Below are 27,481 nucleotides of genomic sequence, written 5' to 3'. Positions count from 1 at the left end.
ATGCATAAATTTGCATAACTAATTTACTAAAAATAGAAAATCATTATTTTTCTATTGTATGACCATGTAATCTTGTAGTTGACATCCGCTTCTATGTTCAGGCAAAATTTACGGCGATCGCGCCATCGATCGGCGGCCGAGATCTCAAAGGGGGGGGGGGGGGGGGGGGGGGGTCAAATTGACCCCCCAGTAAAAACTTGGTCTCAAATAGCCCAGTTAGAATAGGGTTAAAGGACTTTTGTTTGTGTGGGTAATCATGTTTTTAATAAGTATGAGATAGCCATTCAAAAGCCACGTTGAGTTGCGTCCAGAACAGCTTTGTGTGGGATTCCTTTCATTTTGTGTGACACTGACTAAAATCTAAGTTTTAGCAGTACTTCGACAACGAAGAATATCAAGACAAAGTTACTACAAGCACTTCATGATCACTTTGGATATTTTTATTTTATAGCAAGCGTATTCACAAGCATTTTGCTCACATAATAATGAATAACTGTCACCTTATTATACATTAAATATATGATGAATATATACAAACAGCAGGGTAACAGCACATAGGTACAAATACATACAAATTAGGCAATAGTAAATGAGGAAAGAATCTAATCATAGCTATTCATAGCTGTGGAAACCGGTTCTATACAAACGCACCCGGCCCGATGCTAACCGTGATTCCAAAACCAAAACAAGCTTTAACAAAAGACTGCGACATGGCATCATACCTTTGGTACTTTTGATGTTCTTTACGTAACTTCCGTATTATACTTCTGTATACTTTTCTTTCCGAAAATACCGTAACACACGCTCTCTCCCCCCCCCCCTCTCTCTCTCTCCCTCCCTCTCTCTCTCTCTCTCTCTCCTTCTCCCCAATATGAAAGCATCGACAATTACAACGAATATGAGAATAAGAAAGGCTGGTTCTTTTAAGAACTTCATTTCGTTTACAATTCCACCGAGCATCAGTTTCTCTTTGCCAGACTGACTCAATTTTCCATTTTTTTAAAACATAATGTAAGATATGTTGGCAATGAGTGGAGAGAAGTCAAGATAATCTTTAATATAAAAAGACTTTGATTAACTTGATCAATTATGAATCCAAAGAATCTCTGACAAAGGACTTCTTCGCCCATTCAAACATGTTCCATATCATGCACATGAACATTTACCTTCCAATATCTAAATGCATTACACTGTACTGACAAAATACAGTACATTACGAATGTTTGGTACTTGATAACACATTTGAATATCTAGTTGATGTAAACGTATCATAAATGATGTGATAGAAATGATTAATAGTACAAACACAACCAAGTACACGCTATTATACTCAAGTGAACCTGTGTATTTTGCAAACATAGCTCGCAGGAAAAGAAAAAAAAATCCTGTTTTGGGTTATTTCACAATAACAAACAAAATCTGCTAATACTACATGCGTTGGATAAGATAACAAACAAATTGCATTTCACGTTTAAATTATCTCGACAGTTCAAAATAATATTTTCTCTATTTGCCCATCACCAGCGCAAGATGAAATACACGACATTTGGTATCTAAGGGTCAGAAGTCTTAAAGTGATACATAGCTGCTTCAGAAGTAACGTGTTTTCGTTACGGCAAGATATGCACCTTGCGATATACAACAAACATATATGTAATCATATAGATGTAAATTGGCGTAGTTAGGTATTTATATGAATATTACAGATTTCGCAAGAACACGGTGATGAAAATTTAGGCACATTATGATTCATTTCAGTAATTCCTTGAATACGGGACGTATAGCAATAATTCTTATTTACAGTCAACCATGAAGTAAGTACTAACATGCTAGCATTCCACCAGCCAGCTAACTCCATGCCTTCCATCAATTAGATCCTGAAATTCCACTTCTCACAAATATAAAATAAATGTATATGAATGTAGTATTAACTCTCAGCCTTTATCTCATTCAACATCGAAATCTACAATATCAAACGCTTAACTAGCTGATGTGTGAATCCTGCGTCACGATGTGAATATTTGATATTTTCTTTATCTGATGAACGAATTCGCTTCTTCAGCATTTCATATTCGTTTTCTTCTTCTTCTTTTTTTTTTCTGATGAACACTAGCATAATGCATTCATTGGCTTTTCAGTGGCTTTTCACATCGACTACCAGTCGAAGATAATAAGTATTCAATAAAAACTTAAGTACCTCTTTCAGCTGAAATAAAATGATACAAAATACATTAAAAAAAAAGAGAGAAGTCTCCATACACAACAGTGGAGGGCGCAAGATTCTTGGAATGTTAAGCAGAAGTCAGATTTACAAAGATACAAGTTATATCGATATGAATTTTGTCGATATGGGTGAGAACGATCGCAGACACAGCTACAAAAAAAAAAAAAAAAAGCAATCCCTGTCGCCGTGAGTTTAAAACCACAATGAACACTGCTTTGGACCACCTCTCAGCTAGTACCCTGAAACCAAAGCGATGCAATGAGATTTGCGAGTACAAATTCACTTGAAACTCAGCAGCTTGTCTTTGACAGATGATTGTACTAAATACTTGCGCTATATATTCCTCCGGTCAATTTACCTGAATAGTGAACTCCATGGATCGTCTTTCATACACAATGTCATAGTACATCTCTGCATTAGTACAGAACAGAATTGATATCACTCTGGCAGACACACACACACACACACACACAAACATAATCAACAAGAAGGCGTGGTCACGTTACATAATAGAGCACAACCCGTTAGACCTCTGCCCATTCCCTGACTTGCGGCCTCTGTTCTTCAGCGAGAACCGCCGTGACATACTTCGTTTGGTGTAACGTTTGGGCTTAAAGGGCGCCCTCCTCAGGTTGGCTCTGGGATCGGCGCTGGCGGAGCCATTTCCCGCCGCCCCGGATGCCCCATCGGTGTCGTTGGTGCCCATGATGAGATCGGACGGGTCTGCCTCTGGGTACCGTATATGGTAGGCTGCTTCGAAGGGCCTCATGAACCAAATCAAGTTTTCGTCTCCAATACATTCGCCGACGGGATCCCCCAAGATTTCCTTGGGAAACTGGGGAACATGCGAGATAATGGTGGATTTGTAATAATAAACAACGAATGAAATGAAGTTCATTATCTTTTTTTTTTGGCATAAATTATCCTCTCTGTGAGTACATGTAATTGCTTAACGCCCTCAACATTGTACTTTGTATGTGTGTATGGATCAAAACTGACATGTCGCCTTGAAAATTTTAATATACATCGTACCATACGGAGTCCTTGTGCATACATAAAAATGAACAAGGTTAAGTGAGGCGGATATTTCCCAAGGGACATACGTTGTACTTGATACATAATGTAATTCTTTTAAAGAGTAATCAAAGAGGGTAGCAGTAAAAATAACCATTCCTCAGGCGCCCAATTGGTGCCCCAATGAAATCACGTATATACCCGCCACCTGTACTGAAAACATTTTTGTAACAGGAGGGTAAAGAGTAGCTCATCGAGTATAAGCTCAATGTGTCACGATCGCTTGCACTTCCCTGTGCAAATTAAAGGAGACCTCCTGATGATTTTCAGATTTTTATATTCGAACAACTGTAAATTAGATATACTGAGGACAGAGTTTCAGAATTTGTGATAGTTGGGATGAAGAATAAGAATGTTTTCAAAATTTATAACAAATTGCAATGAAAATGGATGATGACATGGCAGAGTCACCATAAGAATGCATGGGTTGGGGCTCAAGGAAGCAGAACAAAAGAAGGCATGCATAGATTAAACACAGGTGAACTCACAAGCAAGCGGTATTGTAATGGAATTACACTGCTACATTTCTGAAATATGTGAACCTCTATGTCATCATCCTTGTTCAATGTAATTTGTTTAAGGTTTTTCAAAATATTGTTTCTCACCTCAAGAACCACTATAAATTTCACCAGTCTATACATAGAGTGTCGATTTATGTACTTCATGATGTGAAATTATGAAAATCGTCTGGAATGTTCCTTTAATCATGATTAATTTGCTCATATTATCTGTCGCTGTGCAATTCGGGCCCGTAATCGGTAGTTCTGGCAAGACACTAAGCTGTCATGAGAGTTGCATTTGTTACAGAAATGCACATGAAATAAATGAATACAATGTTTGATATATGAAATATATGAATATATAAATGTTTTATATATGAAATATATGAATATGTATGTTTATGAAATTTATGAATATATTATGAAAAGAGTCTGTTACCTGGAACTGTTGTCCAGCCTCCTTCATTAGTCGCTCACCTTCCGATAGATATTGCTGCATGCGAAAAGGGAAGAATGAAAATAAAAGTCATCAGGTTAGGAAACCATTCAGTCCGCCCTCTACGTCGATGAGATATATTCTGTAGTTACATCGGCTGAAGAACAACACACAGTGCAGCAGCCGAGATGGCAGGAAAAGAGCTTCTGTGTGCAAGTTATCTTCGGGGAGGGTTCGTAAGTGACCCTCAAGACTTTGTGAAGGTCGTTGAGGGTATTTACCTTTAAACATGTAAAAATTTCTCATATCGGTAGTGAAGGCAGGTTTGGGCTGTGTTCTGTAAAATCTGGACAGCGTGGCATTTCATATAATTGCTTGCTCTTTATGCTTACAATGTTGGTCAGTTCTTTATTACAAGGTCTGGGTTTTTACCATCATTAATCGTAATTGTTTGAAGTATATTAATGGTCATTTTCTGCACGGTTTTGCTAAATGCAGTCACGTGGCTTGAACAAGACTAGTTTTGCCGTGTTGAAACACATAGCAAATGCAAGAACTAGCGATTGTTTACTTCTTCATAATTATAATTGTTATGTTTTGCCCCGTGGGGAACTGCTGTTGGGCTACAATTAAAAAAAAATCGAGAGAGAGAGGGGGGGGGGGGGGGGTTGTTGATAGACTGAAGGTATAGGGAAGAAGATGCATGAAGAGATGAAGTAAATGGAGATAACGCAAACCACAGATTCTTCCTCGCTCACCCTCCAATTCTCTCCGTCCGGTCTTTCCGATGCCGCCCTGTTCATGGCACCGATGTAGGGGCTGGGCGGGGCGTTAAACTTGCCCTGGATGAAGGTGGCTTTGAGGAGACTGTCCTCCGCCGAGGCTTTCTCCGGGACAGTGTCATCTTTGACCGTCCCAACGTACTGCCATTCCGATGTGTGTGGGTCCACCTTGTACTGAGAGATGATTCAATAAACGATATCACTTGTTCATGCTCTGTTTGTCTCATTATGACGTCATACTCATTTCGTTTTTAAGTGGTATCTGGTATTTGGTATTTGTCGTTGCACCCAAACATTTTCAAAATTGGATTTTACTAACCGTTAATGATCTATTTAAAAAAAAAAAGGACAAATGCAACATGGTAAAATGTAAAACGTGTCACGAAAATGTCAATTAGTTATGTTACGAGTTATTGGCATTCAGTTGTATACATGCACAAGACGATACGTGCAGTGTTAAAAGGGACTTGGTGGGGGAAGATGTGCACAGCTTTGGGTGGTCCTTGAAGTTAAACAGTACACTGTATGCGTTTTTCCTTTATCTATTATAACAGATTAACTTATAACACTAATCGCCTAGAAACTGCCATTCGGTATGTCACCAACGTCAACGGCTTCGGGCAAAAGGAAAAATATGTCCGTCTTCCATTATGGCATAGACGGATGATACTGCACACAAAGTACAATTATAATACCCATAAAAGTCGCAGACACTACTTTGAAGAAAAATACCAAGTGATATTTTTGAATACACATATATAAAAAAAAAAATCGTGGTTATCTGTCACAAGTTTTACCAAAGACAATACGATGAAGTAAGCCTTACTTGTGAAAGCATTTTCCAGCCATTCCGGCCAACTGCGTCAACGGCTTCGAGAACGTAGTCAATGACAGCATCGGAAAAGAAGAATGGTAGGTTCAATCTCACAAACCCAGGTCTGCATGAACACAAGGTGGACAGGATGACTTGAAAAATAGCCTCTACAACATCGAGATTTCTTAGAATTCGAGCGACGAGTACCAGCATATATATATATATATATATATATCACTCTCTCTCTCTCCCTCCCTCCCTCTCTCTCTCTCTCTCTCTCCCTCTCTCTCTCTCTCTCTCTCTCTCTCTCTCTCTCTATATATATATATATATATATATATATATAGATAGATTGATTGATTGACTGATTGATTTATTCATTTATTCATTCATAAAGAAATCTACTCACATATAAACATTCATTCTATATGACACATATAAAATACGCGATTTGACAGATCGCTACGAACAGTCTAAATAATGTGTATTAGATTCAAGCTAATATGGGATACAAAACCTGTGGTTTTTGCTGACATGTATTCATCTATCTTCTTTGATGGCTTTATTTATAGCTTTTATTTATAGTATCATCATAGCTTTTGACTTGACATTTAACGCGGACATGATGGCGCAGGAGCACAGGCCCAAACTGTAGCTCTCCAACCTACACACTAATTTCTGTAAGAGATCAATGAATCCTGAGAGCTCTCGAAATGGCAAACATGGCGGCCATTTTGTTGTGACGGACGCCCGAGACGGGTCTCTGTCAAGATTTTATGTAATGCATGTATACTGCAAACAATGTCATGGGGCCTTTGCCAAGATCTAATAGGATATCAAACACGCGCAACAATAACATTGTGATATCGGTAATGTAAACCGTAAATAAAGTATGATAGCGACGTGCCATCTTCACATGATATCTATACGGTACACACATAACAATTTTTTGTCATGATTTATCCGCCCTATCTTTTCATCTCAATGCGCACTTAATAAGTGCGCATTGAGGTGAAAAGATGTATATAGGGCGGACAAATACAAATTATTTTACTTACTTCATGATTTCCAGTGGACCCTTGGTTTTCTTTATCTTCTTGTACTCGGCATGACTTGTACCATTCTTTTTCTTCTTCAGCTCGTCACTGACGGGGATGAAAAAAAAAATCAATGCAAGTAGTTTTTTGAATAAAGCGCCACAGAATTTCATTCATGAAAATTCATTGATCCAACCGTCAATCTATGCACGTATATGCTAACCAATTAACCGTAAACGTATAGCTCTAGTTACTTCTATATAGCCGCTGTATCGGTTTATCTCTCTCCTTCTCATAGGTCACAGACGGTGGAGAATTCCATAAGATTGATTTTTCTTTAATGAAATGTACCGCTTCCTCGACTACCTGCCGACTTTTGTTCCAGGTAATATAACTTCAGCTACCTTTTTTTCCCCTTGTTTTTTTCCTTTTTTTTTTTTTTTTTTTTTTTTTTTTACATCAGGTGCTCTTTCATTATGCCGGAAAAATGACATTTATGTGAAGAATTTTTCCACTACTGTGACCTCATGAACTGATGTAGTCTTTGTTTTATCACGCAAATACGGTACATAATAGATTTAACCAAAACTTCCAAGATTTGTGCGTTTTGAACTGATGTGTTCTACTTATTATCTTTGCATTCCATGAAGCCACACATTATCATATCTGGGGTGATTCCCCTTCAAGAAAGCACAAAGGCTGGGACACGTTACTCATGCCTTCTTTCCTTACCTCTCATCCTTGAGGAAGAAGACGAATCTCTCTGCAAGATCCTCGTCGATCCCAAGAAGGTCCTGCCAGCAGTAGAGGATGGAATTCATTCAATTAAAACCTTTCATCGCCACAGGAAGAACAATCATGTGCAATAGCATCGACGTTATGAGTCAGCCGCCCCGAAAGGTTTAATGACTTTGCTCTCTCTCTCTCTCTCTCTCTCTCTCCTTCACACATCCATACACACACATTTACCCTTCTTCTCCACGTCAATATTCTTTTTAATAACACCGTCACAAAACTGTCATTAATATTTGCATAACTGCAAGGACTAAAGTTAGGTATAACAGTATTAACGAAACTACACTTGTATTCCATTTACCAATATTACCATTATTTTCTTTTTTCGCCATCACATCGCAGAAACAATAATATCAAGAGATACAGGATATAAAGTTGAACATTTGCTTTACTATATATTAAATTCATCGCAGTCATTGCATGTTTTTAAAGTTATATATATCCCATTAGTCTTATGTCATCATCAAATCTGCCTGAACGAAAGTCGTCAATATCATCAGATGTAAACATTATTTTTTTTAATACGATTCCACTTTAACTCTTGCTGCTGCTGCTGCTGCTGCTGCTGTTGTTGTTGTTGTTGTTGTTGTTGTTGTTGTTGTTGTCGTCGTCGTCGTCGTCGTCGTTGTTGTTTTTGTTTTGGGTTTGCCTTTGTGATCTTATTGTTGGTTTTCGTTTGTTTGTTTGTTTTTATAAACTCTTCAAATGAAATAGCTCCATCCAGATACAAAAGAGCCCTCACCTGAGCGTACGGCCCCGCGCATGCGCATCCTCCCCTAGCCTGGATGCCGTAGAGGTCGTTGAGGAGGACTGCGACGAAGTTGTGATGCAGCATCTTGCCGGTCTTCGGATGGACCACCATGAATGAGAAGATGGGGAGGCGGTTGGCCCGCGAACTGCCCAGAAAGATGAGGTTCAGGTTCTTCTTCCACTTGACGAACGCGAGCCTAATTTGTTCATTTTGTTAGATGGAGGAAGAGATGAAAGGAAATCGTCACAAATTGGGAGACGTGTGCTATTTCGCGGAGGTTTCGTTGGAGGGGGGTGGGGGGGGGGGGGGAGTACAGTTGTACCTCACAAGCAATCTGACTCTTGATCAAACTTTTGGCTAACAGTTTATGAGTCTCATAAGTCAAATACAACACACTCAGAATCCAGTTTATAAAACCCAGTTAAGCTAGAATGACTACAACTCATCTACCATACTTACAAACTTAATATAATGCATTATAGTAAACTCATAAGTAAACTTTGACCATTAGGCGTCAGTTCACTTTTTTCCATTCCGTTTCAAAAAATTTGTTGACAGTGACAAATTGACTCTCCAAACGAAGCGATAGAAATGAAAATAAAAGTTCTCAGAGCGAAAGTGTGATATTTTACAGAGGGCACATGTTTCACTATGAATATATAATCACCGGCATTGTATACATGCATGTACGTGCATTAACAAGAGTGTATATATGTGCACAACATGCTCAGTACTGTTCGCACTTGTCTGTGTTTTGTTTTGTTTTTTTCTCTCATAGTTTGCATTTTGCTTTGCAAGAGACTTACTTCGTGAGTTCCTCTTCTCTTGCTTCGATGTAGTCCGTTGATATAGACTGCAACGAAACACATAAAAAGAAACATTTCACTTCGATGAATTCAGCGTAACAAACATTACACGCAATACAGTGGACGTGAAAATCAAGTTATGAGTAAGAGTATATCACGGGCATTATTTTTCATTCGTTCATCTGGCGTATAAATCAAATTGCCATCATGACTCAACGCAATCGAAGACAAATCGTGGCAGGCATTTTAAACGCCATTCTCAAAATTTCTCTCTTGGAGCATGTAAGATCGGGATAAAGTCGGAAACTGAAGAGACTGGGCGGCCATTGCCCTGAAGAGGGCGTTTTAGATGAGCAAGCCTTGGGAAAGACGAACACCTAACGCATGATCACCATCAAAGTATAGACATCTCTATTCATACATCAATGTAGTACTCTATTTCTCTACCTCTTTGAGTCGGAAGGTGAGACCGGCTCGGATAGACTCGACGATAGCGGGCGTCCCACCCTCCTCTCGCTCTTCGATGTTCCCCACATAGTGGTGTGTCTCCCTCGTTACCTGGTAAAAATGAAGGTAGATCGAGCGACGTGTTAGGCAAGGAGAACAAAGAGATACAGCGAAGAAACCATGAACACAGGTACGTGCCCCTGCCCCCTTCCCACCGCACCGATATGACCAACATCTATTTATATCAATTTTTTGGTGGGTTTCTCTATCCTTCAATCGGAAAAAAAAAAAATATGCTCTATTGTCGGATGCCTTGAAGTCATATAATTGCATATCTCGTACGATAACGCACACAAATCACAGGAATAACTGCTAAAAGATAGAACTTTTTTCCCACGGTCTGCGACTTTTTATTTTCAACAATTTCCACTTTCGAACATTGCTATTACAAACCATGACTGTACAAAACAACAATCCCATGAACATAATACACCACAGAATAACAAGAATTATCTTGAGTTCAGTATATAACTTGCACGTTTACGCTTCTGCAATGCTCCTTGCCCTTCCACACACAACTACTTGAAATCAGAGTACAATAACATTTCTTGGAACCAGAAAGCACAGGAAATGTGCTTGTTCTCCGCTTAGTTATTATATTACGCTACAGGAAATCAACAATGATTAATTAGGTCATTCAACATCCCTCATCATTAGTACACGTAGATGTTTGCCTAGAATATACTTACGTACAAGACGGTTCCACCTCCTACGGAGTGGGGGACAGCGTTGACAAACAGCTTCTTCTTGGCAATCAAAATACCTGCGTTGAAAGCCAAGTACATCGGTCTCATTAATTTATACTACGTCACATGGTCTAAAAACAAGCAAGGCGCAAAACTACTTCTTCCTTTTTGTTCTCGTCGGTAATAAACATGAAGTCTGCATTATATCTATTTTATGATTATGATCCTAATACATGCATCGCAGATATCAAGCATTGCTTTGCGAGGAAGGAATCATAAGAACGATATAGAATAAAGTTGTTTTGAACATACTAAATGATTAACACATTGCATGAAACATGAGCAAGAAAAAAAAAAAGACGAAAACTCGGTTAGCATATGCAACAACATGACCTCAAACGTCTCTACAGCAGTCTATCAAGATGATAACTATGGCCGCAACTTACCGGGTGTTCCCACGCCACCAACAAACTTGTGAGGAGACAGATATACGGCGTCCTTGCTGTAATCTATACTGGGACTGAGGGAGAATAATTATGATAATGCATTTTTTTTTTTTAATTTGGCACGCTATCTATTGATAAACATCTATCAACCCTTTCTGCGTTGTGACATAGATAGAATAGCTTTCGACATCTGATCGGGAGCATCCCTGATACAGGCACACAATGTTTTGTGCCAGACTGATGTAGTGTTGTTGGGTAAAAGGTGGAAACTCATAATTGGCCCAACTTTGCCGAATAATGAATCTCCAAATAACCTCAAACCTTTTTAGCATGTGGAATCCTGGTATCTTGAGGGCATGGAAAGGCGATTCTTGAGCGAAAATTCTTGCAGGAGATTACATTATTCTGGCATAGCATTCGAGAGAAGACCGACAGTTGAAAGGCGTGTAACTTCTTGATACGCTTCAATCCATGAATTTTTAACTGTCATTCTGTTAATTTCATTTACCAAAATTCATTTTGAGAACATCCTTCATACAGGAGCAATATCGCCTACAATAAATTTGTGTTGACGGAGCAAAGTTTGTGGTTTTTCTAATAATTATATCAATAATGAGAGAATTGCTCTGCGTTGAAGGCAAATACTCACTCATCTGAAGCCGGATTCATGTCGATTCTAAGATACGGACCTGAAGAGGATCAAAAATTGAAACTTCAACACTTTACTTTGATACAAAATCAAACGAATCTAGGCAATGAATGTTGCTTCATAACATTAAAATGTTTTTGCCTATAGTTTCTTCTTTTCTGTTCTACTTTCTTTACCACTTCCTTCCCCTTTAGTCACCCTCCTCCCTTCTCCGTCGAATTTCATTCTTTCTTACTTTCTTCCTTGTCACTTCTTTATTCTCTCATGTTTTTCTTCCTATTCCACTCTTTTCATGGTACTTCACGGAAAATAGATTCTGTTAACTATACAATCCTACTCAGTATCCTTGGAATCATAATATGCATTGAACGTGCTCTAATTACTTCAAAGTTCGCGTTTTCATTTCTCTCCTATCTCCATTTGTTCGTTTGTTTCTTGTTTGCGTGCATGAGCTTTATGGTTAACACAATAGCAAACAAAATTCTAATAAAGGATATCAAAAAAGTGGGTGTATGTGTGTGTGCGTGTTTCTATGTCTGTTATCGTCGATAACGAAGAGAGACTATTTCAGTATTTATATTGCAAATTGATGGTTTTTTTTCTTTTTTAATCGTATTTGTATTGCCTATTTTCATGTTATACCCAGAATGAGTTATTCCATGTATGATTTGAACGAAATCAATGAAGACCAAGGGGAAAAAAACAGAGAAAAAAAAAATATGTGTCTGCGTCTCTCTGTGTGTGAGTATATAATATTCTTACCCGCAGTAGCGTAGTCCCAGAAAGAGAGGGCGCCATATTTGTGCAACAGCGCCGCCACGGCGTGAGTGTCGGAGATGATCCCAGTGACATTCGACGCTGCCGAGAAGCAACCGATCATGAATTTGCCCTTCTTCTGGTATTTCTGAGGAAGTGATCAAAAACGAACAAACAAACAAACAAACAAACTGTGAGTTGTCACTGCATGGGTTTCGGGGTGAATTCAGGATTTCCGACGAATGCTGATTATCAGCCGGCGGATATCCTGTTATCTTCTCTAGCTCCCCGCTGTAAAAGTCGACATAGGACTGCTTTGGGGTTTTACTTTACTCAGAAGTTCCAGCACCACTCATGAATACTACATGTATGATGTAGGCCTACGTACTCTTGTGAATATCATGATGTATACATACACGTGAGTACAAAATGTTATTCCATGAACCCATACCGCTCTCACGCAATTACGGTACATGTATTACACATATACACATTTTATGTTTTTGTTTTTCATTTCGTCGCATAATATACATTCACCTAAAACATATAAATGTGCAAGCAGGCACAAACACCCACACACACATATAAATAGCTTCACGAACCACACACTCTCACTCATTAAAAAAAAAAAAAAAAAAAAAAAAAAAACCTCGACACTCGTGGACGATAAACGAAAACCCTCTTCCGCCTGGTAAGCACATAACTAAGGAAAAGACCAAAAAAAAAGAAAAAAAGGAAAAGGAAGGAATTTCAACACTCTACACATTTTTATGCGACCACAGAGTAACCGTCGCGACGGCTCAAGGTGCCTCACCTCCAAAATCTCCTCCATGGCAACCATGTCAATCAGACCTCTGCTGTTGTCACGGATACGAACCACCTGCAAATAACAAAAAGCAAGATACAAATGAAAACAACATCAACTGCAGATGATATTGTACCTCCCCTTCACAGTTTTATACATACAGTGCACTCCCGTTAAAACGAACATGGTTATAACCAAATTCCGGTTAAAACGAAGTAAAAATTCAGGCCACACCATTATCCGCACTATATTTTGTTATTGCTTATTTATTCGGTCACAACGAAATTTCGATATAACAAAAGGAAACTGCCGGTCGCGAGGACTTCGTTATAACGGGAGTCCACTGTAATAATGATAATAATGATGACTGGTCTGTGTCTATTCAGCGAAATACAATGCAATTTGAATACTCAGTATGTATAGTTGGTTTCGGCAGCTTATGATAAACGTTAGTTCTAAAACCATTATACAGCACAGGCAGATCCTTCATTATTATTCGTCATTGGAGATTTTTATTTACCTTTGCTCCCGTTTCCTTCCATGGGAGAAGATTGGAATGATGCTCATACGGGCCAACGAGTACCACCTGTGAGATAAAGAGACGAAGAGAGAGAGACAGGAAGAGAGTAAGAGAAAAAGTTATCACACTATCTACCTGTAGTAAAAGAATTGTAGTGTTACCATGTGAGGTAGTGCAGACTATACCAGTATTAAACCCATATTCGTTGATTACTTGTACATCAATGAGAGTCAAGAGTTAAAGAATGTTGGTTGGTTGGTCGGTCGGTCGGTCGGTTGGTTGGTTGGTTGGTTGATTGGTTGGTTGGTTGGTCGGTCGGTCGGTCGGTTGGTTGGTTGGTCGGTCGGTCGGTTGGATGGTTGGTTGGTTGGTTGGTTGGTTGGTTGGTTGGTTTGTTGTTGTTGCTGTTGATGATGATGTTGTTGTTGTGTTTGTTTGTTTGTTTGTGTTTTAACAAGCGACGTACCGTTTTCTTAGCTCGGGCGCCCTTGAGCATGAGAGCGGAGACGAGCTTGTTGACGGCACCCGTCGTCCCGCTACCGGTAAAGATGAGGGCGTCCTCTTCGGTGGCGTTCACGCACTTCTTGATGATGTCTCTAACGGAATGTATCGTAAGACAAGGAATACACATACACACACAGACAGACATGTTAGCTTTTACGCTTACAGATGTTTGAAAATAAGACAGGTTTGATATTACATTACGGTAGTTATACCCTTGAAAGATTACTGTGGTTGCGGCAGTATACGGTCAATGACCGTTAAATTCTATCACGTACTTTACATGACACTCGGAAAGCTCGTGGAGATCTTAGTCGACGTGCGGAAGTTCCGGCAGAAATCTTCGCCTTCGTGGTGGCTTCCGAATACAAAAATTACAATAAAGATTACACCACGTGACGTATGTAGGAAAAAGAAAAAAAAAGTTCCAAAACAGTCTGGTTTATCTCCTCGTAATCTCCAAGATCAAGGATGCGGTGATGCCTTGATTTGGAACAAAGGGGATTTTAGTTCAATTCATTGCGCATCCAAGGAGTTATCCCTCACTGCCTACATGCGAAATGATAATGGAGGGTTACTCTGTTTTCATCAACTTGCATGGAATCAATTTTTTATTCTTCGTTTTGACCTGGCGCCTTCAAAATGGGTCACTTATTTGACAAAGTTCTTGGACCTTGGATCCTTTGATATGAATAGGATATGTTGTTCTAATCCCTCAGCTTACCGAGCCTCCTTCCGGAATTTGGTTGTCTGCCGAGCCATGAGTCCTGTGGTGGTGTGGGTGTTGGCGTACAGTGGTTGCACGTGCTCCGTGATGTAATCTTCGATGAATTTGACAGCCCTAAAAGAGAGAGAAAAAAATGAGGTTTGATATGTAAAGAAAAGATAGTTATGCCAGCTGATCCTTTTAAAGTTCAAATTCAACTTTTCACAGATATTGACCGATTCGGCTTTAGTAGTAAAGATTCGACGTTGCCGATCACACTTTTTTCAGAATAGAACTAAGATATCGCGTTGGCATCGTGTATGGTGTCATCTCTGTGATCAACAATACGAATATCATAAATAATTATATTGTCAAGCTCGCGAGACTTGGTTAAAAAGAGCAGTGCGTTTTGAAGATAAGAACAGGAACGAGCAATATGGTGTCTTGAAAACAAATCGCTGTAGGTTTGATCTATCGTCTCACTGCACCCTGTGTATCCCCTCTTGGTGAAATTTAATGGACAGTATCTAGCGTCGATTATTGGCACGGAGAAATAATTTCTCCAGAGTGTTTGAGCATTACCTCTAAGAATGACTATAGTTCTGACCAACAGAAGGACGGTGCAAGGAACAACCCAAATGAATGTAAGATGACACGTGTAGAATTCACACAATCAAGTCAAAACGAAGTGTTTGACTATCTCCCACACGCATGTCTTCCTAGTACATCATGAGTATTTTTTAACAATAACATTTATTCACTTCAAAATAAATCAAACATACAAAATGCATCAAATCTCTTTGGTATTACTCTACAAACATAAGGGAAAATTCTTTTAAAGATAACTGAAATAATTGTATATTTTCATGTTTCAATATGACAAATTACACGAATAAAATGGTAATAGTACAGCAGTGACCGAAGAAATTTATATCTAAATAAAACCCATTCCCCTATAATAACCTCACTATACCCTTCTAAACCATTTGTTACAATATACTACTTTACTAAACACTACCCCCCCACCCCCCCCCCCCCCAAAAAAAAAAAAAAATTACAAGTACAGTATGTCATGTAAGCGGACACACACGCACAGGAAAACACACACACACACACACATACACACACACAAACGTACATAAGTTCACAATGATGTGACGCCAATGATGGAAGCGCCCGTTATGATGAGCCATCGTCAGTAAATGAGGCGATAAGACTGATGCGATGAGTATCGCGCCAGACATTGTCAATGACGCGGTAATCGCGTCTTTCAAGTCTTCACTTTCACTTTAAATTCATGTCCTCATGGTCCAGCTTTGGAGAAGAACGTCACGGCTCGACATTATAGCGATTGCCCGGTTGCCCGGAGCCACTATGGTTAATATCGGGCCACCAAACTTCCAGGGTCAGAAATGTTACGGCAACAAATATGTTTGGAGAGTATCAAGGTAGACTTTTCTATTCCGTTGATTGCATAGTACCATATTACACAGTGTGGAGTGCAACAATTAATCCACAAAGTCGAAGCTCTTTAAGCAAATGATATCATGTCTGCACTGTGATTTTATGATGAATAATTTGCTTTACGATGTGTCAAAACAAAACGCTTGCTTCACAATGATATGTCAAACAGAATTATTTGCTTCAGTCAAAATGTGACAAAAAACGTTTGCTTTACAGTGTGTTTAAAAATAGTCTGTGCATTTTGTCTCCGTGCATTTTTGTTGTTGTTGTTGTTGTTTTTATTACTTCACTCTCGCTTGTGACTCCTTCCCGGATGTGGGAGAAAGAAGAAACTCTGTAATTTTTACTTTACAGCGGTATCCCACAGCAACGACACGCGAGGGTCACGACGTGCTCAACTGGGGAGGAAGGGGCAATGCTTTGAACCACCTTGCTCCAAAAACAGCTAAGAGAAGCTCAGGCTAAATAGAAATGACTTTAATCAAGTTTGAAGCGGCCTTTACGAGAACAGTTCGTGCCAAATGTCTTGTAGCACGGATATAGGAAGTGTAATCCCCGTAGCTTGGGGACTCTGAGGCCAGACTGTTGGTAACGGAAACGACAGGCCTGATCCCATAACATCCAGTGCGGCCTTGTTCCGGCCTTTTCAGTTTGTTCTTCTGGGTGGAACTTTAGAAGAAATTCCGAGTTCGCAGCTATTACAATTCCTTTATTTCCCCTGATCATTTGCGCTTCCTAATCCTCTTACGGTTTTGTCAGCACGAGATATCAAATACATCTCTTAGACGTCAGACAAATACCGACCCGAATCAGTCGTTGTCCGGTTTGTACGAAAATACTCCTGGCCAGTTTGCGTCCAAATTTGGCCACCTGTACTGTTTATACAGTCACATCCAAAAGATTTTGCCAGTCACTGCGAGTTGGAGTTATCGATAATCTTGATGAGTCATTGAGCATTGCCAAGACGATGCTACCAAACGTCTTTGAACACAAATATTTTGAGAGCTAGTGGGTGACTCCACGAATAACGGAGGTGTTTCATGTGATTACTCAGATAAAATCATTATCTAGACTATGTCAAATTGATTAATCATCACTGTCATTGTGATGTGACGAGACGCTTCATACAATTATTCACATTTTTCAGTATCACTTTTTTAAAAACGAAAATAGGGTCTAACATGATTCAGCTATACGAGCGTTGTATACAACTAATGAGAGCCGAGCCTGCACCATACAATGATATGCACGCAACAATATACAATACAGGTCTGCCTTTACAAATACAGTCTCAAACGAAATCACTGAGGTTACTCCCCTCATTGGTTATTTGACACGATTACGCATCTGCACAGAATTCGCAATTTTTCTCCTCATGAGATGTCGCGGCTCAATAGATAAGATAACTATACCTCTGTGATGAGGCTCTGGGTTCTAGTCTGTGGATGCGTCTCGAGTGACCCTTATGCAAAGCGCTTTATTACAGGCCTATCAATGCCTATACCCCTTGTAAATGGATTTGAAGCCATCGGGTTATGTAGCTGCTCACTTATGGGTGCTGCATGAGACCAGATAAATCTAAATATTAATCACCGCGGTATCTTTTCCCCTCGAGTGTTCTGGATTTTGTTGTTGTTGTTGTTGTCCCGATCAACCCTCTCGTTTGCACGTCAAATTAAACTCGATGATAACACAAGCCTAGACTTGACATGCTACTTGTCACGCAGTAATATAATATGAGATATTTCAATAACACTTTGTAAAAACATTCGATGAACAACAGATACTTGTTTCTCGAGGTTCGAAATGCTCATGAAATAATTTCAACCTGTCACAGCTTTCAAAAAATATGACAAAATAAATCGAACAGAAATACAATTAAGAAATGAAAGGACTAGATGTCCAGTAAACTGCGTTCCGCGTAAGTCACGCAATCAGAGAAAAAGAAAGAAAAGAAAACTTACTCAGCATTGCTCAATAAAATGTTCTGAAATTACCCATAGTTTAAAATAAGGTTACTGGGAAACCCCACTTTGGGTCAGTTCTGGGCAAAAGCGGAAGGTACGTTTGTGATAAGCTATACTCAAGGCAGGGTGATCAATGGCTATGGTGTGATGTAACTTATCAAGATAAGCATGTCATTAATGTTCCTTTAGACGCTGAAGGTCGGGCTGACCTAGAGTAGGGATCATAATAACAGGGAGGGGTCATCGTACTAGCATGGTAACAAATGGTCAGTCACCGTTATTATTTGTATTATCAATGTGAATGGATCTCAGCGAAGATAAGCGATGGATTTTTCTTCGTGCAGAATATTCTGCAGGCAGATGATAAACATACTTTGGAAGTTTTCTGTACTCTTGCCCTTTCTTACCCACCTTCACTGCGGAGGGGTACGTGCGCCCCCTTTAATTTTGTAAACGCGCGCCCTCTTTACGGAATTTCTGGATCCGCCCCTGTACATATGATAATAATATTATGTTATCATACTAACTATTACTGATACTAAACCTTGTGAAGGTAACAATCTTTGAAGACATACGTACCTTCCCGATGCTGTATAGTCGCAGTAGACAACTGCAGAAAAGGAGGAAAAGAGAAGATTTCGAATCATTATATCAAAAGATTATGACGCGGTCACAAGGGAAAGTTTCTTTAAAAACATCATGTCACATACAAAATAATAATTATCAACTGCATGCGCGATTTCTGACATGAAAGTCTGTCAATTCATATCGAATCACAGCCTTAACGAAGTAAGTTCAACCACGGAAGAAATCTTTAAAAGTGTAGAAAACATTATCAAACCACTGAAGCGCAATGATAATGCAGTGGATATAGTTATGTCCAACATCATGTTGACATAAAGACTCATATATTTCACCAGGCATTCAATTGCTAACTCTCTTGGAGGAGTCTGCGCCTTTGAATGTTTCTACAACAGATATATGGCGATGGATACAAATGCTATGGATCATCATCATCATCATCATTGTAAAGAAAAGTCTTTTATTCTCTCTTTGTGTGATTGTATTGTGCTGGAATTTTTCTTTCTTTATTTCTCGATCCAGACGCTTAATGACTACACATTTTCACATTCAAACGCAGGTCTGCTCTAAATGTGTAAGATTACCATGTCATCCGGTCTATTATAGAGCCACTTACATGTTGATGTTTTTATGTTGAAGTAACGCCGATAGAATTAGTGAAGTCATTTATATTGACTTCATGTCGCGAAATTGTTGTCTAACGAATTATTAGAGCGTGAGAGCACTTTTTCAATGTTTATTTTCTATCACTTTTCCCATTAGCACTCTATGCGCACCCACCTACGCAAACGGAGCTATTGCTGGATTGTTTATGTCATTATGTTGCATATTGTGGATGACGTGCGGAAAATTGAAAAAAAAACCACCTAAAAGCATACCCATAAAACCAATATCAACACAAAGATGATGAGAGCTACCATATTTTACTTGTTCAGTGTGTCCAGCACGGTCTGTTTGACAAATGGCGCTGCTATTGTTGTTATTGTTGTTCGAGTACGTGGACGGTAATAAGTATAAATCACTCTGCTGAATGAATTATATATGAACCAATAATGGATTGTTTTGAACATGATTGTATAGTGCTAAAAAGTTGTTGGTAATTGTTTCGCAGGCAGAATGTGTACATGAAAATTCCAATTTTAAGAACATGTGATGGAAAACAGTAGTGTGTGGATATTCTATGATGAGCTTATTTGCTAGTGAGGAACAGAAAAGAAAAGAAAAGAAAAGAAAAGAAAATGAAAGAAAAGAAAAGAAAAGAAAAGGAAAGGAAAGGAAAGGAAAGGAAAGAAAAAGAATAGAAAAGGAAAGTCTCGCTTCATGAGAGATGATAACATCCCGTTCTATACACCATAACGCCTACGGTGGAGGTGGAGGTGGGTTGGAATGTCTTGTGTAGAGCACCAAACGTAAGTGCAGATTAATTGACACGCCTTTTGAAGAGATGAAGAGAAACAATGCTTCGTTTCACACGAGATGATAGCAGAAAGACAACTGATAATCATCCGCTCATGTGGAATCAAGCAGAAGCTTTTCAAAGCATTTTCAAGAGGCATCCTGGTGAGTTCCAGCCTGTTGAATATGTCAATATAATGTGAAAAACAAAATGAAGGCCACCTGCAATAGGCCACCTGCAATACAGCCTCACATTTTCCGACATCACACCAACTTTGATCAACACATTCCATGTTTACTTTTGATGGGAGGGAACGATAGGAAACAGCAACATTGCCAGACTGATGCATTTCTGCCAAGACAACAGACCGAAACTGATTCCCTGTAAAATACATAAACATGCATTTGTATTTTTCCATTTTCCCCCCACATACAATCATTACACACAAGCAGTGTCATGCAGTGCTCAATGTGGGAAAATGCTGAAAATTATCCTGTTATAAAATGTCAATCTCTTGCAGTATATTGGGATGGAAGAAAGTTTGGAAATCAATTGGATGTAGAATTTTTGTTTCGTTGACTTATCTGTTTTCAATTTATCTGTTTTGTTATAATTATTATGTTTTCGAAACTGAGGGAGGTGGATTCGAAAGTATAATAGGCCTATAGATCACTACTAAATACAACTAAATCTGACATTGATTGCTGAAGTAAACTATTAAGTCAAGACAGTATCATTTTGTTGCTATTTTCCAAATAGTGTAAGATCTCCGTAAGAAATAATCATTTATACTTGGTACCATATCCCTGGTGACTCCATAAGGGTATGTTTTACAGGTATACTTAACGTCATTTAAGGAGGTACGCAGGCCTATACATATTGGATATGCCGTAATACGTCATCCATGACGACTTTCAGGGTCCATTAAAGGGAAGATAAACCCCAAGAACAATGTGGATTGAGTGAAAGCAGCAACATTAGTAGAACACATCAGTGAAAGTTTGAAGAAAATCGGACAATCGATGCAAAAGTTATGAATTTTTAAAGTTTTGGTGTTGGAACCGATGGATGAGGAGACTACTAGAGGTTATGACGTATGAGTGGACTACAATATCAAGAAAATATAAAGAAAATACTACAAAAATCCATTTTTCATGAAAATTACAAATTCCATCAACTTGATATTGACATATGTTAAGGGTAGCAGTTATTCCCCCTGCTTTCTGAAAGCGGTTGGTCCACTGCTCTTTCATAATTCTAGAAAAGTGAAATTTTGTTGAATATCCTTTATATTTTCTTTGTATTGTTGTCCACTCATACGTCATATCCTCTAGTAGTCTCCTCATCCAGCGGTTCCAACACCAAAACTTTAAAAATTCATAACTTTTGCATCGATTGTCCGATTTTTCTCAAACTTTCACTGATGTGTTCTACTAATGTTGCTGATTTCACTCAATCCACATTGCTCTTTGGGTTTACCTTCCCTTTAATGAGGCGCTTGGACACGGCTTGGGGAGTATTGCCTGTAGAGCAAACACCATTAGTATTAGGACATGAAGGTCCTACAGGTGGGCATATACCGCTTACACTATGGTACTCAGCTCACTGTGGGCAGACTGAGCACGACCCGACAATTCAGAATCTATGCCTGAGAAAGGATTGTAGCCCACCCCGAGCTTCATCTCGTCCTGTCCTCGATGTGCAATGCACCCATCATAGCGACCAGCTTGTCTTCATCTAAACTGCTTAGATATTGCCATGGGAAGACTTTGATGATCGCATACAGTGGCTGTGCACCTATAAGAACGCTGTGTGTTCTTGACCTCAGGATGGAAACATGTTGGAAACAAGCAATATTGGACCAATTGGGAGTTCCACATATTCAGTGGATGGATGTGACATACCTAAAGAGGTCATTAAAAATACCCCCAATACTGTCTGATTTGACCCAAACTTGACTTTGAAAGAGACCTTAACAGGTGATCTTCGCCTTGAATTGTGAAAATGATATCAGGACCACATTCTCTACCACCAAAAACTCCTCCTCAGAAGAAACACTTTTCTCATACGCCCTTTCGATTTTGTATTTGCAATTGACATTTAACCTGGATGGCGGCCATGCTGGCCGCCCCAGGAGGCACCAGTATTGACGACCAGCAAAAATCGAAAAAGTACGATATAAGTGCCTTGTGGGCCAAATCTGGTGCTTTTGGACGAATTTGAACCAAACACCCTACATTATGCCCTTATATAAGCCCCGACTAATACCAAGATTATACATAATAGTATTCTGCAACGAGAAAGAATTACAAATCTATGTATACACCACGGCATTTCACATCCGTATGCATCGAGGATAACCGGAAGAAAGCCTTGTGTTCTCGGAAGTGATTAACCTCTGTCTGCATAATTAAAACACTGTTCTATAACCGGGAGTCATTTCAAAACCGCAACATACCGTCAGACACTAGCGCCATGGTCAGATACGATCATTTAAAATTTTAGCGTTCTGAAATCAGACTGTTACAATGTTACGCAATTATAAGTTTTGGAGGTATTACAGTGTAATTTGTGGCCTTGAGGTGATAGGCATATTGCAATACCATAAGATAACAAAGAAAACGTGGAAACATCAGTGTTGGAATTGGAAAAGGTATACGCCGCACAGCGGATATAATCAAGGATGTATGTTTAAGTCTACCTGCCTGACATAATCAACTTGTAAACGATATAACGGACTCATGTTAGCTAATTTCTGTATACCAGAAGAGGTCGGCGGCCAAGAGGTGGCAAACAAACACTCCTATATCTTGACGCTATACACTCATGCATCATGTATCTTGATATATTAGACAATCGATATCCATGAATCTGTTTAATGGTGAATCAAACTTTGATGATATCCTCTAAGAACTGATGGAACATTGCAGCAATTTCTAAGATATCAAGATGCGTTTCTGCTGCCAAAATGGATTATTCCAATCTGAGGATATGGCAAAGTAAACGGATCTATTTGCAAGGCTTCCAAACGATACGAATAGTATAGTCAACTGAATTTCTTAGTTGGTATGGGCAGTGGTCAAGTACAATCAACCGGGCACCATTCTACGCACACTACCAGCTATCCGACCGAAATGGCCCATGAAGTATAGGCAGGGCAAAGCGACTCTTATCTAAGGTCTAATCTTAAGTCTTTAAAAATATCTCTGAGGCAGTGTCAGATGAGCATAAAATTACGACACGCTTGGCAGCCTCTTTTGACTCAAGTTCGTCGTTTTTTAACAGGATTGTGCGTTAACTACATGCCGTCGAAGCTTACAAGTATTGTAAGCTACTTTGTGAATTAAAACCGCAGTGACGCTACTGGTTGAAAGGGATACGCCTGAAAGAAAGCTGGTTATTACAACCTGGCTTCGAATCCCCATCAACCCAAGGGGGTATCAATATGATTGTTGGCGCTTCCGATATTTATCAAGAGGCTGAAGAGTTTGCTCACTACTACATCGATATCGTCCATCCACAGTGCTATACAACAACAATGTCTTGTAGCTCTTATGCAAGGAGGGTCTGCTTTCATCTGGAAGGCTATACACTTCCGCTATTTTGTGATCAGACATGGTACCGATAGAAGACCATTCAGGACTGTCACTATGACTGGGACTGCAAATCACCGAGATGTACTCAGTTAATTATCGAAGTCTTGAAGTTCTTTCCTACTGTTTTTTTTTTTTATTAACAACATTGCAAGTAAGCGTTTACTTTGCACAACCAAAAACAATGCGCGAGACCCTCGCAACTTTGAGTCCATGAATAAGAAAATAAAATAAAATCGGTGTAGGCCTTATTCATAATCGGCAAAACAATCTTTTAAAAGTCCACACCATGATGTATTACGATACCTGTTATAAGTGGGTTCCTGTGCATAAACACGCCATAGAAAATATATTAGGAGCTCACCTATTCAGCTTCTGTGGTATGGCTTGTTTACAGGTTCACGCGGGTATACCCCCCCCCCCCCCTCATTTTTGTGGTATTATGGATAACCACCATCCATGTGAATAGATTGCAGATACATGTACCGGTAATAAACTCTATTCGTCTTCAATGGACACGAAAAAGTGACTTGCTCTACTCTGTTGTATCAAAGCAGGGAGGTGGAAAGAGAGCCACCTACCTGGTGTAAGCAGGGAGGTACTGTATAAGCGACTGTATCCCAATGACATTAGGCACGGTATTTGCGCTTGGTATGCAGCGACTGTTCTTTTCTTTTACATTCTTTTTACTTGTTTTTAGTTGTTGGTGATATGACCATGTTTAGCAGGAGAAGTCTCGAACCTTGATTTCACTGAATATTGTAGAGCCCATCCTATCAAAACAAAAAGGGGTGGAATAAACAGAAAGTCTTTCCCTCTGTAAACACCTCCGACTTACGTCGTGCCATTTACGGACATCATTGACAAACAGCTACATCAGAATTGACAGCAGCCGAACACTTCGGGTTAAAGGTCATAGGATTGACGATCTTTGATGACCGACCTTTGCGAAGCGATCCACCTCTGCTGCCAGTCTTCATGTCTTACCAAGTATTCTTACCGCTCTTATCATCAAAAACAAAACAAAACCCAACGACCAACCAACAAAAACACAACAAACAAACAAACAAACAAACAAACATCATGGAGAGGCATACTCGCATGTGTTCTCTGTCGGAATACCATATCAAACAAACCCACTAATGAATACACAGATTCTGGCTTGGATGTCGTAAATACCTGTGAAATCTTGTAACGATACACGTCTCAACAGGGAGGTGCCTCACCTCCCTGGTCTCAACGATTTCGCTGAACAATGATAAGGCGAGTTACGCGATGCCATGCCTTTCGTACGGTGATACTGATAGCAATATCCGTCTATAAAACGTGGGATCCGTGTTTACAATGGGAGACCGGGAAAAAACCTGACGTCACAGTGTCTACACGCGTGGGCCCTTTGTCGGCCCTTGTGAAAGAATTTCGGGAGCAATACCTATTGATTTTCCGACTTCTGGGTATAAGTTTTTACGGACTGAGGGCAAACTTCAACACTAGGAACGATTTACTTGATGACGTGATATAGCTTCATGTTCTCAAATTTGAATGCTTGCGAGCTCGAGCTGTCACCAACACGCATTGTACTTTAAATACTCAAAAGTAGCTATACACAGCCCTGTTGCTGACAACGCGACAGGGCTGTGTATACATGATTGTATTCAACTTAAAAGTAGAATGGAAGAAATCGCGGTGATAATCATAACGCCAGATCCTTCGGAACGATTAGCTAATTATTGATTTTGTTGTCGGCCAAGATATATCACACTGAAGAGAAGATCATCGATTCTGGATAGTTGTAGCAGCAGTACCAAAAAAAAAATAAATAAATAAATAACAGTTGACATTTGATCTAGTTTTGGTAGGCACACTATATATGTGACGAAATATAAACAATGGTAATGTACTGACTTTTTTATCATTTCCATTTGATCTCCTATTACCATATTGTTCTTGTTGTTATAATCACTATTATAATCATTGTTATCAATTATGATAATAATGATTATAACAACAAGAACAATCTGGTAACAGGAGATGAAATGGAAATGATAAAAAAAAAGTAGCGGCTCGGAATATACACGAAACATGTAGGGCCTACATGTTGACGGATGAATAGTAAGCATCTCCAGAATGAGTGGAGTCTCCCATTGACCGTTAAAGATCGGTCTGTATCTGGTCGTCGGGGATATGTTCCGCGGAGACTGCGTCTGGCTTCACGGATCCCCTCCTATACACATTTCTCCGGAGGAGAATGATAACATCAAAAAATAAAAAATAAAAACAAAAAATAAATAAACAAATAAATAAATAAAAGACTCCTCCGGACAAACGAATCTTTTTGTCTAAGTCTCCCAGTGACTTCTTGTAGAATACATGAAAATAAAAGGCGCCACGATACACACCCTTAATAATTCAGCGTTATTATTTGTTATTCCCTCTAGCTGTGAGGTTGTGCTATGACTTATGAAAGATTATTTACCCTGCCTCTTGCCATAGTGACTAGCGAAGACCGTATCTTTGCCAACAACATTGTCCTCCACGTGCTTGGCTATGGCGGCTTGCTCATCGAACTCGCTCTCGCTGGCCGTGACGCCCTCGTGGCTTTGCTCGCTAATTGCATCCGAAATCTGCGACGACAGCTGCCTTTTCGCACTTTTCGCGCTCGTCGAATTCATGCGAACTGAGCGTCTTATGGACCCAATCACATAACGCTCAGCAGCGTCGAAGTTCTCGGCCGACGGAATAACTTCGTCGGTTTCCGCGAACGTAATGCGCACGTCCTCCTCTCTGTCCATCGTGTCAGTTACGGGAGGCATCGATGCAGCAGACGACCTCTCTCTCCCTGATTAGCCTCGGATGGAGCAGCAACCACTCCGTGATGACGTCGAGAAGCCAGCCAAACTCACTCGCTCGCTTGTCGTCAAGTCAGATCTAGATGTATATCAAAGCCAAACGAATCGCAATTGCGATAATTACAGTCCTACGATGCATCCACATGAAGAGGAATTGAATGTCAGTAAAGAAGCATTTAAAAACTATTCCAAAGTTGATTTTGTTAACGCTGAACTGCAACTGGACTTGGTCTCGGTGGTCACGAACCGACACTCGTTGTGATCCCTTGAGCACTGAACCTATGAAAAGTTTTGCTCATTTTATATACAGAACAGACTGGTGCGGTGCAGTTCACCAGTGCGTAATACGTAGTCTTCTGTTTCAGCCTTTATTTTGTGTTAAAGCGCACGCCGTTTTGAACAATTGTTTTTGTTTTACTCTACTCATTCGCATTTGCCCTTCATTTGTCACTGAACATGGTTTGGATATTATTCACACCGTTAAGTGCGAAACCATTGACTCATGATGCACGATGCAAGCCTATTGCGATTGAAGGTAGACTTCCATGAATTAATGTATCGATTGCAAAACAGAACAGCCAATTCACGAGAGGAAAATGTTATCAATATCCCGACGCGATTGGTTCACACTTGTTAACATTCTTCTCGCCATTCATTACGATGAATGAAATCGATACATTAGTACAACAGTGAAATCATTTTTTGGTACAATGAGAGAATCGGCATCGTCTTTTGCTACATATCTATTGGTCGCAAAATGAACGAAAGGCAAAACAAAACAAACACCTATCTGCACGTAAAGTCGGCAAGGCCGAACACACAAAATGACAAGTGA

General features: G+C 39.6%; 1 protein-coding gene across 1 annotated transcript; it reads right to left on the bottom strand.

Moving 5' to 3' along the window:
- Positions 1 to 2,410: 2,410 nt before the first annotated feature.
- Positions 2,411 to 26,858, bottom strand: LOC140237662 (probable cysteine desulfurase). The gene is made up of 19 exons (XM_072317588.1): positions 26,274 to 26,858; positions 18,806 to 18,836; positions 14,814 to 14,930; positions 14,055 to 14,184; positions 13,589 to 13,654; positions 13,078 to 13,143; positions 12,270 to 12,411; positions 11,508 to 11,547; positions 10,859 to 10,932; positions 10,416 to 10,489; positions 9,667 to 9,777; positions 9,220 to 9,266; positions 8,405 to 8,609; positions 7,600 to 7,661; positions 6,889 to 6,975; positions 5,843 to 5,954; positions 4,993 to 5,190; positions 4,238 to 4,291; positions 2,411 to 3,059 (listed from the first exon to the last, which is right to left on the bottom strand). The coding sequence occupies exons 1-19, from the start codon at positions 26,608 to 26,610 to the stop codon at positions 2,727 to 2,729; spliced, it is 2,286 nt and encodes a 761-aa protein (XP_072173689.1). The 5' UTR covers positions 26,611 to 26,858; the 3' UTR covers positions 2,411 to 2,726.
- Between the last annotated feature and the right edge of the window lie 623 nt (positions 26,859 to 27,481).

This window comes from Diadema setosum, chromosome 14, assembly GCF_964275005.1.
Source record: "Diadema setosum chromosome 14, eeDiaSeto1, whole genome shotgun sequence".
NCBI classification, from domain to species: domain Eukaryota; kingdom Metazoa; phylum Echinodermata; class Echinoidea; order Diadematoida; family Diadematidae; genus Diadema; species Diadema setosum.
Note: the sequence above shows the minus strand (reverse complement) of the source record. Positions and strands in the feature narration are given on the sequence as shown.